The sequence below is a fragment of the Peromyscus californicus genome, unplaced genomic scaffold, assembly GCF_007827085.1.
Source record: "Peromyscus californicus insignis strain IS unplaced genomic scaffold, ASM782708v3 Scaffold_10__1_contigs__length_136768540, whole genome shotgun sequence".
Taxonomy (NCBI): Eukaryota; Metazoa; Chordata; class Mammalia; order Rodentia; family Cricetidae; genus Peromyscus; species Peromyscus californicus.
Window position 1 is genome coordinate 134,896,775 of NW_026294391.1, and position 14,150 is coordinate 134,910,924.

At 41.2% G+C, this 14,150-nt stretch overlaps 1 protein-coding gene across 1 annotated transcript; it reads right to left on the reverse strand.

Moving 5' to 3' along the window:
- Nucleotides 1-434: 434 nt before the first annotated feature.
- Tex28 (testis expressed 28) lies at nt 435-13,441 on the reverse strand. Its single transcript, XM_052747571.1, has 4 exons — nt 13,430-13,441; nt 11,016-11,698; nt 1,625-1,760; nt 435-791 (listed from the first exon to the last, which is right to left on the reverse strand). Exons 1-4 carry the CDS (start codon nt 13,439-13,441, stop codon nt 435-437), a joined length of 1,188 nt encoding a protein of 395 aa, XP_052603531.1.
- Between the last annotated feature and the right edge of the window lie 709 nt (nt 13,442-14,150).

Below are 14,150 nucleotides of genomic sequence, written 5' to 3' on the forward strand. Positions count from 1 at the left end.
CCTCCAACCTGTCCCATCCACTAAAGCTTTAGCCATGTCTTACCTCCTTTCTCCTCCATCATTATGAAATAAACATAATTTCCCCTTGCCCAATCAAAGTTCCAGAGATGACTACTACAATTTGGGGTTATCTAAGCTACTGGGTGTTCAGGCACTGGGCCTGGAGAGAGTACAATGTAGACAAAGAGACCAGAACATATGGTTTCTTTCATTTTTAATCCAATCCCCATGTCTATAGATATTATGAAAAGATCATGGAAAATTGGAAGGAGAAGGCAAGTTGGCATCTGCATATATCTCACTGGGCTGGTGGTTACAGAATTAAGAAAATGAGGACAACAAAGTAGCTCTCTAGGGAAGGCTTACTGGATGTCCTCAACATCTGGAAAGAGGGAAGTCATGAACAAATTCAGATGGTTGAGACGACTTGCCCTTCAGTGTCCATCTAATAGAGGCTTAGCATCCTTGAAGTCTGGTCTCCATTTAAAGGGAACCCAGGCCTGCCAGTCCATGATGGAGATGATATGCCGCTTCTGCCAGGCCAAAATTCCAAGGCCAATCAACACAAATATGGTGAATGTGCGCAGGCGTGAGTTGAGCAGGGGCAAGGGGCAAGAACACAAGGTAGAGACCAAGACCAAGAGGATAGTGGTCAGTGTAAGAAGCAGGCTTATGAATCTGAACAAAAAGTCCTTGGGACGGGTTCTGATGCTGGCCATCATCTCCAGTTGGGTAGCTTGCTGTAGAGTTTCTAGCTTGGCTATTCTGCTCTTGAAAGTCTCCATTACATCCTGTAGGTAACAAACACATATACTCACCAGATGTCAGAACAGAAATGTGTTTATCTAATTTAGTAATTTATTTGCTTAGGGGTGTTCAAGAAATACTGTTGAAATAAAAAAAAAAGTTTTATTTATTTATTTATTTATTTATTTATGTGTTTGTTTATTTGAGACAAGATCTCACTGTATAGTTCCAGCTGACCTGAAACTTGCTATATAGAAGACAGGGCTGTTCTCAAACTTAGAGATCTGCTTGCCTCTTCCTCCCAAGTCCTGGGATTAAAGGCCTGTGCCATCACACCTGATGAGTTGAATCTCTTAGGAGAGAAAGGGAGAACTTCTAGGACATGCACAGTGGAGACAAGACAGTTGTTGTGCAGTGCTGGGCTAATGGGTCCTGGTCCTTATCTACTGCTGAAACTGAGGACCTAGGTGGGAAAGGGATAATCAGGGACAGGAGTAGGAGCTATGAGTGTGGCAAGGACTAAGGGGCAGGAAGGTAGACCCAAAGAAAGGGTTCCCAGAAGCTTTCCCTCTACTAGCAATGCAAACACCTCAGCATCCCTTGGGCTTGTCAGGCTTTACCCCTCCCTGATCTGTAGCTCACAGACTCTAGGCTATGGCTCAGTGATTGCCCTGACAAGATGAGAAGCACAGTCCAAAGTTCACAAAGCAGCTTGGTAAGGAGTGGAGCTTACACAGACATGCAAGGTAAACACTGTTGGTTCTAAAGCACCACCAGGTAGTCACAGCTACAAGATCTTCTCTTGCCTTGGCTTGGGAGCATACAGATAGATTCACTCATCACCCCCCGCCCAGCCCTTTCTCCCTGAGGCCCTCACCCATATTTCCTTGGCTTTTTCATAGGACAAATAGGCCATTTTCTCTTCAGTGTATGCCAAATGCTGTTTGAGGTGGCAAATCTCATCCAGGTATCTCTGCAAGTGATCATTCACCTGTTCTTCCATCAGTGATTGTCTAGAAAGCAAGAAGGAAAGTAATATTCCCTCTGTAGCTTACTCAGAGCTCATGCTAGCACCTTGCAGCTAGATTTACTACCCCTACCCCCACCACGCCTCCCACTAGAATTTAGTCAAATATGGCTGCCTCCTCTACCTCTGCTTGGGAATACTTACACTGATAGACATTATTTACAATTACTGTCTAGTAAAAGTCTTACCAAATGTGCCATAGACTAAAAAGTGTAGAAAAGAATTTTTTTTTTTGGTTTTTCGAGACAGGGTTTCTCTGTGTTGTTTTGGTGCCTGTCCTGGATCTCACTCTGTAGACCAGGCTGGCCTCAAACTCACAGAGATCCACCTGCCTCTGCTTCCTGAGTGCTGAGATCAAAAGGCATGTGCCACCACTGCCCGGTGAAAAGAAAATTTATTTATTTATTTATTTATTTATTTATTTATTTATGTTTTTTTGGAGCTGAGGACCGAACACAGGGCCTTGTGCTTGCTAGGCAAGCGCTCTACCACTGAGCTAAATCCCCAACCCATTTTTTTTCTTTTCTTTCTTTCTTTTTTTTTTTTTTTTTTTTTTTTGGTTTTTCGAGACAGGTTTTCTCTGTGTAGCTTTGCGCCTTTCCTGGAACTTGCTTTGTAGACCAGGCTGGCCTCGAACTCACAGAGATCTGCCTGCCTCTGCCTCCCAAGTGCTGGGATTAAAGGTGTGCACCACCACCGCCCCGAAAAGAAAATTTAAGCTATCTGTACATGCTATCAAATCCCCCAAACATTCCCAGGAGCAGTATTAAGGTTGCCGTAGTTACTCCATAAATGTGTCTCTATTATAGAGCATGGAAAGTTACAAAAGACCACACTGAGTAAAATTCCATTTGTATGCAATGTCCATAAACACGAACAGATGAGTGGATGCCAGGGGCTGAGAATCAGGGTGACAAGGAATGACTGGTAATAGGCTTTATTTTTTCAAGGACGATAAAAATGGAGATTAGACAGTGGAGCAACTAGCTGACTGGAATGGAGTAGAGGTCAAAGCCACTGGGGCCTGAGAGTCCAAATTGTCTAATGGGATTCTTGCCCTTTCAGTCCCATCTGGCTCTGAATAATACCCCTGCCAGACTGTGCTACCTCTATTTACCCCATAAAGGGGTTCCATGTCAACTGGCAGCAGATTAATCAATTCAACCTGCTCCATTCTCTCTCCACCCTCATTACAGTCTTAGATGTTCCAATCATCAACTGGTGCCTACTGTGCTTTCTTTGATAAATCCAGAGTTTCATGAAGCAAAGCTAGCAACATCTTGAGGCAGTGTGAGGAAGAATGAGCTGCAGAACTTGGGTGACACATTCCCACTTGTAAAGTGTGTCATATAAAGTAGGAGAAATCAGCAAAAGAACAAGAATAAAACCAAGGGATTCACAGAAAGAACAGCATTTAAAAAGCAGGGCTGAAAGCGAGTAAAATTACACACAGCATCATCACAGCGAAACCTTTGAACACCAAAACAGAGCAAGTTCCAAGATAGTCAAGGCTACAAAGAGAAACCGTATCTCCAAACAAAACCCTATAAACTCAAAAAAAAGAGCCAGAGGAAAATAAAAATAATCATATTTAAAGCATCATCATCAAAACAGCAGCAGCTGGTGGACCAGCCTGGCTCTATCTTAAGATTAGAAGCCATGTTATTACAAGGTCAAAATAAGTTCATCCCTGTTTTCTGTAAAACTTAAGTTTGACCCTGTCTTGACCCATTTTCTGGAACTTGACATGTTCCACACCCTATACCCTGACCATACTCTGAATTCTTCCCTGGTAAGACGTTCTGCCAAATAATTTTGAGATGTTCTGACAAGTTCCTGTGACCAAAAACCTTTGGAAACTCCCTAGCCTTAAAGTTTGTGAACTTATAAGCCCCATTTTCTCCTATGTTCAATGCTATTCTCTTAAACGTTGCTTTAGGAAAATAGCCCTGTCTAACAGAAAATAAAGGTTGTTTAATTTGACCAAAAATTTTTGTCAATGGTCTTTACTCTCATTTAGTGGTATTAACACAGCCTTTTCAACACAAATAAGAGAAGCCAGAATTGATTGTTTTCCAAATACATAGTATTTCAAAGAAATAAATGCTAATCCAGAATTCTATGCCCAGCAAAGATATCCTTTAGAAAGAAAATTACTCTGCAGGTAAAGACAATTGCTACCAAGTTTGACCACCCAAGTTCGATTCCTCATGGTAGGACAGAAGTGATTCCTGAAAGTTTTCCTATGACTTCCACATATGCCTATATACATGCAGAAACAAATAAATGTAACAACAACTATTAAAGGAAGAAAGAGAACTGAGCATGCACATTCATCATTCTTTGCCTCCTGACTGTGGGTGACCTTAAGCTCCTTCTGCCATGAGTTTCCCAAAATGATGAACTTTACCCTCAAACTGTGAGCTAAAATAAGCTCTTTCTCCCTTGAGTTTGTCAGGATTTTTTGCTGTGGAATAATCCTTCTGTACACTATGAATATATATTGCTCTCATTGGTTAATAAAAAACTGACAGGCCAGTAGCTGGACAGGAAGTTAGATGGGAAAGCCAAACTGAGAATAATGGGAAGAAGGAGGGCAGAGTCAGGAGAGATGCCAGCCAGCCGCCCAGTTAGCAAGACATGCTAGAGGACAGGTAAAGCCACGAGCCACATGGCAATACATCGATTTATAGAAATAGGTTAATTTAAGTGTAAGAGTTAGCTAGTAACAAGCCTGAGCTATCAGCTGAGCATTTATAATTCATTTTCAGCCTCTAAGTCGGTTATTTGGGACTGGATGGTCAGGACAGGAAATGTGTGTTTACAATTTTTTAATCACCACAACAGAATAAGTAACTAGTAAATCAACCCCTTGGCAGCACTCCAGGATGAGGAAGCCAGACAATTCATGGAGAATGATTGTGGATTATAGAGAGCTAAAGAAAATAGTGCCTCTTACCCACACTGTTGTACTCTTCACTGTTATTTTTAACAAACAATTGGTTTAAGTGATGGGATGATCTTGATCAATCTGAGGACCCACACAGAGGTGAAGGGAGAAAATTGAGTCCATAGAGCTGTCTTCTGAACTCCTCACATGTGCCCCCCATTACACACAATATGACAGTAGTAAATAAAGTAAGAAAAACTCAAAATAAATCAAAGACCTTAATATAAGACCTGAAACCCAAAAACCGTTCAAAGAAAACACATAGAGGAGCTGAAGAAATGGCTCAGTGGTTAAGAGTACTTGCTGCTTTTGCAGAGGACCTGGATTCTGTTCCCAGCATCCACATGGCAACTCACAACTGTCTACAACTCTAGTTCCAGGGGCTATACCCTCTTTTCTGGCCTCCACAGGTACCAGGCACACATTCAGTATACGTATACACATGCAGGCAAAACATTCATACACATAAAATAAAATTAAGTAAATCTTTTAAAAAATATTCTATCTCTGGCTGGCAAGATGCAGAAGCCCGAGGCTCCTACTTGAATGAAATGAAATACAACAGAAATGACAATTCTTCTACCCGACTCCATAAAGCCCCCCTTTCCAGTCATCTCTCTCAGCACTGTCCCCCTCTGACCACTCCCCAACCCGATCCCTCAAGTTCCCATGCCCACCCACCCCCAGTCCAACCAGGGGATCTCCTCTATTTCCCCTTCCCAGAGAAGGGGAGGTGCTTGGTCTTATGGCAGCCTAACATGCCACACTTTGCTGAAGCCCATGGGAGGCCTGCCCCTTTCTGAGAGATTACGGAGGAGGGGTGGGGACATGGAACGGAGGAAGGAGGATGGAGTGGAAGGAGAGGAGAGAGGGGTAGCTGCAGTTGGGATGTAAAATAAATAATTTATAATAAAAATAAATAAATAAAAAGAAATGACAACTCTTCAGCCCTCTGACCAACATAGTCTGTGAACACAATAGAAGCCTAAGCAGATTGCTTGAGAAGTCAGCCCTATATTGTATCACTGGGGCAAAGTGATCTTAGCGACAAAAAAGGCTCTGTTATACATAACTTTTGATTTCTGAACCTTGTCTCAAAGGAAACCATACCAGAATATTCCTGGGACAGAGGACTTAGAGATTGGAAACTTCCAAAGTCCTGGAATGTAGAAGGGGAAAAAGCACAGAAACATAGAATATTCACTTCAGGGCATTTTCACTCTGGTAGGAACTCTTGTGCAAGATGGACCATGAAAAATGTTCATGAGTGCCATCAGATGATGGCAGCTAGAAATATAAAGCAAGAATGATGTTCTCAACACAGAAAATATGCTAAAATACAACAGAGAGCCAGAATCATGGGAGTAGTGTGGGCAATGTGTTGCTGGTGGAGAGGAGACAGCATGAGGAATCCAGGAGACATTGCCTGAAGGAAATAAGAAGGCAAGGTCAGGCCATCAGCCTGGCCAGATCTTCACACTGGGATATTCTGCTGATTTTTCTACAATCTTGCAAGAGCTTAGTTTGCAAAGAGAAAGCAGAGACTATTAATTCCAGTTTGTGAGCATTCACTTGGGATCTGAACCCAAACATTGACCAAGTTGATTCTCACAACAGGCCCAATGACAGTGGAATTACCGAATTAATTCAACTTCACAGGCTTGGAAATGAGTATGAGTATTGCTATTTTAATCTTTGACTAAAGCTATTCAGCGCTAGCAGAGAGGATGCTAGACCTGATCTAAATCCAGGATTCTCTCCTGAGTGATTGGGGATCTCAAATCACCTATCTGACAGGATTAGTATTTTAAAAAAAAGATATGAAGAACTCTTATAATGCAACAAAAGAAAGACAAAACTATACAGTCTGAAAACAAGCCAAGGGCTTAAATAGAATTTGATAAAGAAAGGTATACAAATAGCCATAAGCAGATGAAAAGGGCTCAACATCACCAATAACTAGAGATAGAAATGTTAAATTACACCCACTGTTCTCATGTACTTAGAATAATGATTCTCAGGGGCAATTTGTTCCCCATGCAATATTTGGAAATGTCTGGAGACATCTTTACTTGTTACAAACTGAGGAGAACTGGTAGGCTAAAAATGGTTCCCTAAAAGATAGCCATGTCTTAATTCCCAAAAGAGTCTTTCTAGAAATGATATAGTTAAGGATATTGAAATATGGAAATTATGCTGGTGGGCCCTAATGTGATCACAAGTATTATTTTTCTTTGTGTGTAGTGCTGGCGATGGAGCCCATGGATTATATGTGATAGGCAAGTGCTTTACCATAAAGCTATACCTCTAGTCCTTATTCAGTCTTAGGCAGATAGAGATTAAACACACATAGAGAAGGCTTTGTGAAGACAAAGAAACAAGAACTTTGAAGGGCCATGTGTAGTGGTATGCTCCTCTACCCCCAAAATTAGCAGGTGGAGGCAGGAGGACCAGAAGTTCAGGGTCATCCTCAGCTACATAGCAAGTTCAAGGCCAGTCTGAGAGATGTGAGACCATGTCAAAAAGTCAAAACAAGGGAACAGGAAATGAAAAGAGAGCAGAGGAGGGCAGAGGAGTGGAGAGGAAAAATAGAGAAATGAAGAGTCATTTGAAGATTCCAGTCTTGAAGATGTGGCCACAAATTAAGGTATGTAGCAGCCATCAGGAGCCAGAGAAGACGGTGCAACCTTGCCTAGTAAAACTAGTTTTAGACGTCTAGCCTCTAAAACTGTGAGAGAATAAATTCAGGTTATTTCAAGCCACCAAGTTGGAGTGATGGCAACAAAAGGAAACCAAAGGTAGGCAGGGTACTATTGTCATCTGGTATGTAGAGGCCATGTGTAGTACCAATCATTTTACAGTGCCAGAGAGGTCTAAGGGTCAGGGGCTGGCTCCCTGCTACTTCCAGTCAGTACTCCTCACCTATGAGTAATCAATCTCTTCTGCTTCCTGCTAAATTTTAGTTTCATCTTCTCCTTAGGAATTCCCTGACACAAGAACTCTAACATCTCCTAGAGAGTGACTATTTTAGCTTATGTCCACTCTTGTTTTTGTTTTGTTTCATTTTGAGTTGCCCAGCTGGTCTCAAAGTCATAGTGATTATCTTGCTTGTACCTGAGTTTTAGGATTACAGATGTGTTCAACCACACCTGGCTTAGGACCACTCTTAACAGATACCTTAAAACAAAATTAGAAGGGGTAAAACAACTACAATGAAAAACATTTCAGTAGCTGTAGCTGCATGTAGTGTAATCTCAGCAGTTAAGAGGTAGTGGTGGAGGATCAGGAACTCAAGATCATCTTCAGCTACATAACAAGTTTGGGGCCAGTCTTAGATACATGAAATCCTGTCAGTAAAAAAAAATTACAATAGCTCCTTTTGAGTACAGATTTAACTTTGTTAAATGTTACAGGACTTTCAACTTAAAAAATCTTAGTAGGGGCTGCTTCAATTGTTAAGAGCACTGGCTGCTCTTCCAGAGGACCCATGTCCAGACTGCCAGTACCCACATGGTGGTTAACAACCTAGTTCCAGGGGATCTGATGCCCTCTTCTAGCCTCCATGCCCACTGTATATATGTGGTGCACAGACATACATGCAGGCAAAACATCCATACACATAAAAATTTTTTAAAGAAAAAGAAAACTAGTGGAGCATAATTTTTCAAGCAAGCCAGTGAGCAACCTTCTTTCATGGTTTCTGCGTTAAACTCCTGTTTGAGTTCCTGCCCTGACTTTCCTCAATGACAGACTGTGTGTGACCTGGAAATGTAAGCCAAATAAATTCTTTCTTCCTCTAGGGTAGTTTTGGTCAGAGTGGATTTTTTTCAGGGTTTTTTGTTTGTTTGTTTGTTTGTTTTGATTTTTGTTTTATTGTTTTTGGTTTTGTTTTTTCCTGATGGAGTTTTTTTTATATATATCAACAGAAAATAAATTAGAACACAGGATCTGTCACTGAACCTCGAACTCATTGATTTTGTAACACTACCTGGCCACCAATCCCTAGTGATTTTTCTATCTCTGTTCCTCCAATACTGGGGTTACAGGAGTGCACCACCATTCCCAGATTTTTATCTGGGTGCTGAGGGTCTGAACTTAGGCCTTCATACTTGAACAGTACTTTACCCACTGAGCCATCTTGCTAGCTCATAAAATAAACAATGTCATCATTTATATGAAAGTATGAAAGACCCCACATAGCCAAAGCAATCTTGATCAAAAAGAATAATGTCGAAGGACCACACTTGATTATAATTCATGCACTACAGAGCTATAGTAAAAAAAAAAAAACAGCATGGTACCCACACAGAACAGATATGTAGATCAATGGAATAGGATAAAAGACCCAGATAAAAACACATGCAGTTATAGACATCTGATTTTTGACAAAAATGAAAATATATATATATATATGTTAGAGAAAAAGAGCCTCTTCAACAAATGGTGTTGTGAAAATTAGAATAATGAAACTAGGTTCTTATCTCTCACCCAGTTAAAAAAATCAATCTCAAATGGATCAAAAATCACAATGTAAGACTTGAAACTACAAAAGGAAAGGGTAAAGAAAATGCTTTACGATATAGGCATAGTGAAAGTTTTTCTGAATAAGACCATAATAACTCTGTAAATAATAAACAATGTAAACAACTGACAAATGGGACTTCTTAAAATTAAAAAGCTTCTATACAGCAAAAGAAAGAGTAATTGTGTCTTCCTGCCTCAACTGAATGTGCACGGCTCTGCTGACTCCCCATGGGAGACCTTGCCTTGGAGGAGGCAGGAAAGGAGGGTGGGTTGGGGGGCAATGCTGGGGGGCCGGAGGAGGGAGGACAGGGGAATCTGTGGTTGACATGTAAAATGAATAGAAAATTTCTTAATAAAAAAACTACAAAAAATTGTTAGGTAATTATTTTCAGAATATAATCTCATAATCAGAATAAATTTAAATAAGACATAAAAAATGAAAGAGTAATTGAATGAAGAGATAGCCTATAGAATGGGAGATCTTTGTTAGCTATACATCTGACAGATGATTAATATCTGCAATATACTCCGGGCGGTGGTGGTGGTGCACAACTTTAATCCCAGCACTTGGGAGGCAGAGGCAGATGGATCTCTGTGAGTTCAAGGTCAGCCTGGTCTACAGATCAAGTTCTAGGACAGCCAGGGCTACACAGAGAAACCCTGTCTCAAAAAGCCAAAGAAAATAAAAATAAAAAAAAACATAAAAATGCATAAAATCATGCATGTATATGTGAAATGAAAGTAGAAACAAAATTGTCTATGAATATACACAATGAAAATAATAATAGTAATGAAACCTGTATTTCTCAGTGGCTAGCTTACTTAATGATGGGCTTCTTTATGATGCTCACTAATGTCTCCTTACAGATTCTTAAAATGCATGAATGATCCTAGGAATCCCTGGGAAAACCCAAGACAATGGTTCCCATTTGCGTTTTCTTCCTTGTATATATAGGTACTAAAATGACTGTAGCGTCCTTATTTCCATGAATATGATAAGACTCTTGGATTACTGAAGCAACCCCTCCTTCTCTTCCTAGGCTGTTGAGTGTATTTGTATTAATTTATCATTGACTATGCTGACTGTGACATGAGAGTGATCAAGGTACCCAAGCATGGTAGGGAACCAGAGAAGGAGTGCAACAGGAGTGGAATGGATCCATTGAGAGACTAGATTTATGTTTTGTTGTTTGCTGTTGTTTTGAGATAGGGTCTAACTGTGTATTGAAGGCTGGCCTTGAAATCACTACACAGTGAATGCCTAGCTTGCCTCTTTTTAAGTTGTTGGACCCCTGTTTTGTCTTGGAGGAAAAAATGAATTCAAGCCACAGCATACTGAAGAGAAAGCACTCACAAAAGGTAGTCACTTTCAAACTGAATATCCAATACATCCAGTGCTTGATATTGTACTCCAGTTTGGACTTGAGTCCAGACAAACTTTCCTAGCAAATGGGACCTAGGGGACATTACCTTTCTAATGCTAGCAGTCTGCCAGGCTCCCATTGCACCTGGACGCCTCTATTGTTCCATTGCTACAGCCTATTTAACCAGCAAAGGGGTAAAGGTTGGTGTGAGGTAGCAGGAAAAAAACCACTCATTCCACTGGAGGTAACAGCCACCAAAGAGAAGCACAGACCTGCTCTTCTCACCTGCCCTCACTCTGACTCTGTTCCTGGTTCCTTCTCAACCCTTCATAGGTGGATCTCAAATTATCTCTTGACTGCTTCTTGTCTTGGGAGCCAGGGTGTAAAAAGGAGCTTTCCTCACCTGGTTTTCTTTTCCTGGAGGGACTCTAGTATCTCCCGCACATCAGTCACATGTCTTTCCTTGAGGCTTTGATGGGAGACCTGAAGGCCAGCATGAACCTTCTTGGCTTCTGTCAGTTCTTCCTTCATCTTCTGCAACAGCAGCTTTTGTTGCTGGGCCACATACTTTTTGTCTGAGAATTTCCTCTGTTGCAAGACTGACAAGTGACCTTCCAGAGTGTAGGGCCTAGCTATGTTGATGGGCAGGCTATCTTCCCCACCTGGCTTATGGCTGTCCATGCCACTGCCCACTTTCATCACTGAGCTTGTAGGGCTGCAGCCCTCTTCCAGCTCCTTCAGCTGCAGGTGACACTGATAGAGCTTTCGTTCTATGTGAGCAATAGTGGCAGAGGTGCGCTGGTTCACCCTCTCAAAGGCCTGTCGGATATGTGAGGCCTGGTGTCGGTCAGCTTTGGATACCAGCTTGAGGTAGCTCATGGTATTCTCATCCCTACTGGCCTTCTCCACTCTCAGCTGCTCTGAGAGGTAGAAGATTCGATGTTTGACACCTTCCCTCACGTTCCGGGCAAGCTCACCATCTGAGAAGCTAGTGTGACTGCTAGGGCAATCCTCACGAGAGGACAGGGACCTGTAGGAGGGCACGTTGGTGGGGAGGGTTGCACTTGAGCTCTTGGTGCTTTCCACCTGCATTGGGAAACAACAAAACATGCAACAGGTGCTCTGTGAGCTTCAAATAGATGATGTATGAATTCACTTCAGAAAAATACATGTGTGCATAGACAGTGATGTGTACAAGGTTTGTATATTCAAGATAGGCCCAACATAGACTGTGGGGAGGTGGAGTTCATTTTCTAGGCCCCTAACTCCTTACTTTTCAACACCTAACTCCTTGCTGGTACCCTACTACAAATCTCAGATGGGTATAATCTGCCCTCTACATCTGCTTCACCTGGCCTTGAACTTATTATTTCTTCCAAGAATTATCAGTTATGTCTCTCACTTATTAGGGGCTATTCTTACAAAGTAGCAGTAAACTTATTCCCATTAATCTATATGGCTTCCTGTGAAAGACAAATATGGTATGTACTCACTCACAAGTGGATACTAGATATAAAGCAAAGGATAACCAGACTGCAACCCACAGCTCCAGAGAGGCTACCTAGTAAAGAGGACCCTAAAAAAGACACAGGGATCGCCCAATGACAGAGAAATGGATGATGAGATCTACATGAGCAAACTGGGGGTGGAGGGGTAATGGAGGGCAAGGGTTGAGGGAAAGAGAACTTAGGGGAGCAGGAGGTTCCAACTGGATCAAGAACAGAGAGGGAGAACGGAGAGGGAGACACCATGGTAAATGAAGACCCCAGGAGAATAGGAAGAAGCAGAGTGCTAGAGAGGCCCCCAGAAATCCACAAAGATACCTCCACTATAGACTACTGGCAATGGTCAAGAGAGTGCCTGAGCTGACCTACTCTGGTGATCGGATGGCCGAACACCCTGGCTGTCATGATAGAACTCTCATCCAGTGTCTGATGGAAGCGGATACTGTGTTGCTACTTCTGGGGAGATGATAGGTAGAGAAATTTCTATGCTAACAGGTTTATCCATTCATGAAATCATTTGTCCCACACATTATTTCCTGAGCATTAATGAGACAAAGTAGGCAGGGAGTCAAATGAGAGCACTACACAAAGGAAATAAACTACATCCTTAAGAAATATGAAGGAATCTTACAAGCATAATGTTGAACAGAAAACTTCACATTGTACCTGGTTTTTGTTTGGATAAATTTTAAGAGCACGCAAAATGCAGTAATATTGTATAGGGATGTCTACATGGGTGGCAAACTATAAAGGCAAAGCCTAGTCATGTGTAGTATAAGCATCAGGAGGAAGATTTCCCTGAAGGGGGTTGTGACTGTAAGGGAGGTAGAGACTGTGGTGCTTGGTCTGGAATAGCAGTTACTTATCATTATTTCTTAAGATATATGTTTATAGTTCCTGCACCATTATGAGCATATTCCAGATTCTACAATTTTAAAAATGTTTTAAGTGTTCAATAGATGGATGTAGTAGCAGATTTTATATGATTAGATAAAGCTAGTAAATAGTAAAACAGAGCTGAAAAAAAGTATCTGAAATCCAGCACAGAGGTATAAAGAAATAGAAACTTTTCAAAGTAGAAACAGAAGACAGGATGAGGAGTTCTAACAAAAATCTTCTCACTGTACCAGAGTGAGAAGATAGGATAAATATTTAAAGAGATAATCCATAAGAACTTTTTAGAACTAATGAAGGTCACAAATCCACACATTAAGAAGCTTAATAAATTCCAAGAAGAAAAAACAAACAAACTCAGAAGTTAATCTGTATCAAGAGACAAGATATTAAAGCTAGAGAGGAAAAAACATATTACCTTTAAAACCATGACTTTCAGACTGCAATCTGATTTCTCAATAGCATCAATAAAATCAAGAATATGGCTGAATAGTATCTTCAATACCATAAAAGATATACTGTTGGAGAAAAAAAATCAAGTCAGATTCAAAGAACTGGAAGTTAGAATGTCTTCAGACTTCTCAGCACAACTAGAAGGAAATGAAGAAATGCCTTCAAAGCTTGAAAGATAAATGATTTCCAACCTAGAATTTACTTTATAACAAAGCCATTGTCTAAGTTAAGGACTCTTCTTTTCCCTTTTCCTTCCTTTTCTCCCTTCCCTTTTCCTTTGCCTCCTTTTCTGTTGTCTCCCCCTACCTCTGCTTTCCTTCCTACCCTTTCTCATTCTAGGGATTGAACTCAGAGCCTCATATGAGGTAAAACTTGCTGCTCACATTCCCAATCCTAACTGTGAATGTACAGTGAAACATTTTCAGACATGAAAGAACTCAAATAGTTTACTTTCTCTATAATCTTTCTTCAGATTTTTTATGACACATATAGAGGACCACCACAATGAACAAGGGACTTAGGAAACAGGGTACTGGGTGGAGGGACGGCAAGGGGGAAAGAGGAAGTGGAGAAGCAAACATCATTTTCTGTTTCCCAGATGACAAAAGGAAAGCCTGTGCTCATGACTGGGCAGCAGGCCGGGAAAGTAAAATAAAGGCTCGTTTGGGGTTGGGGAGATGGCTCAG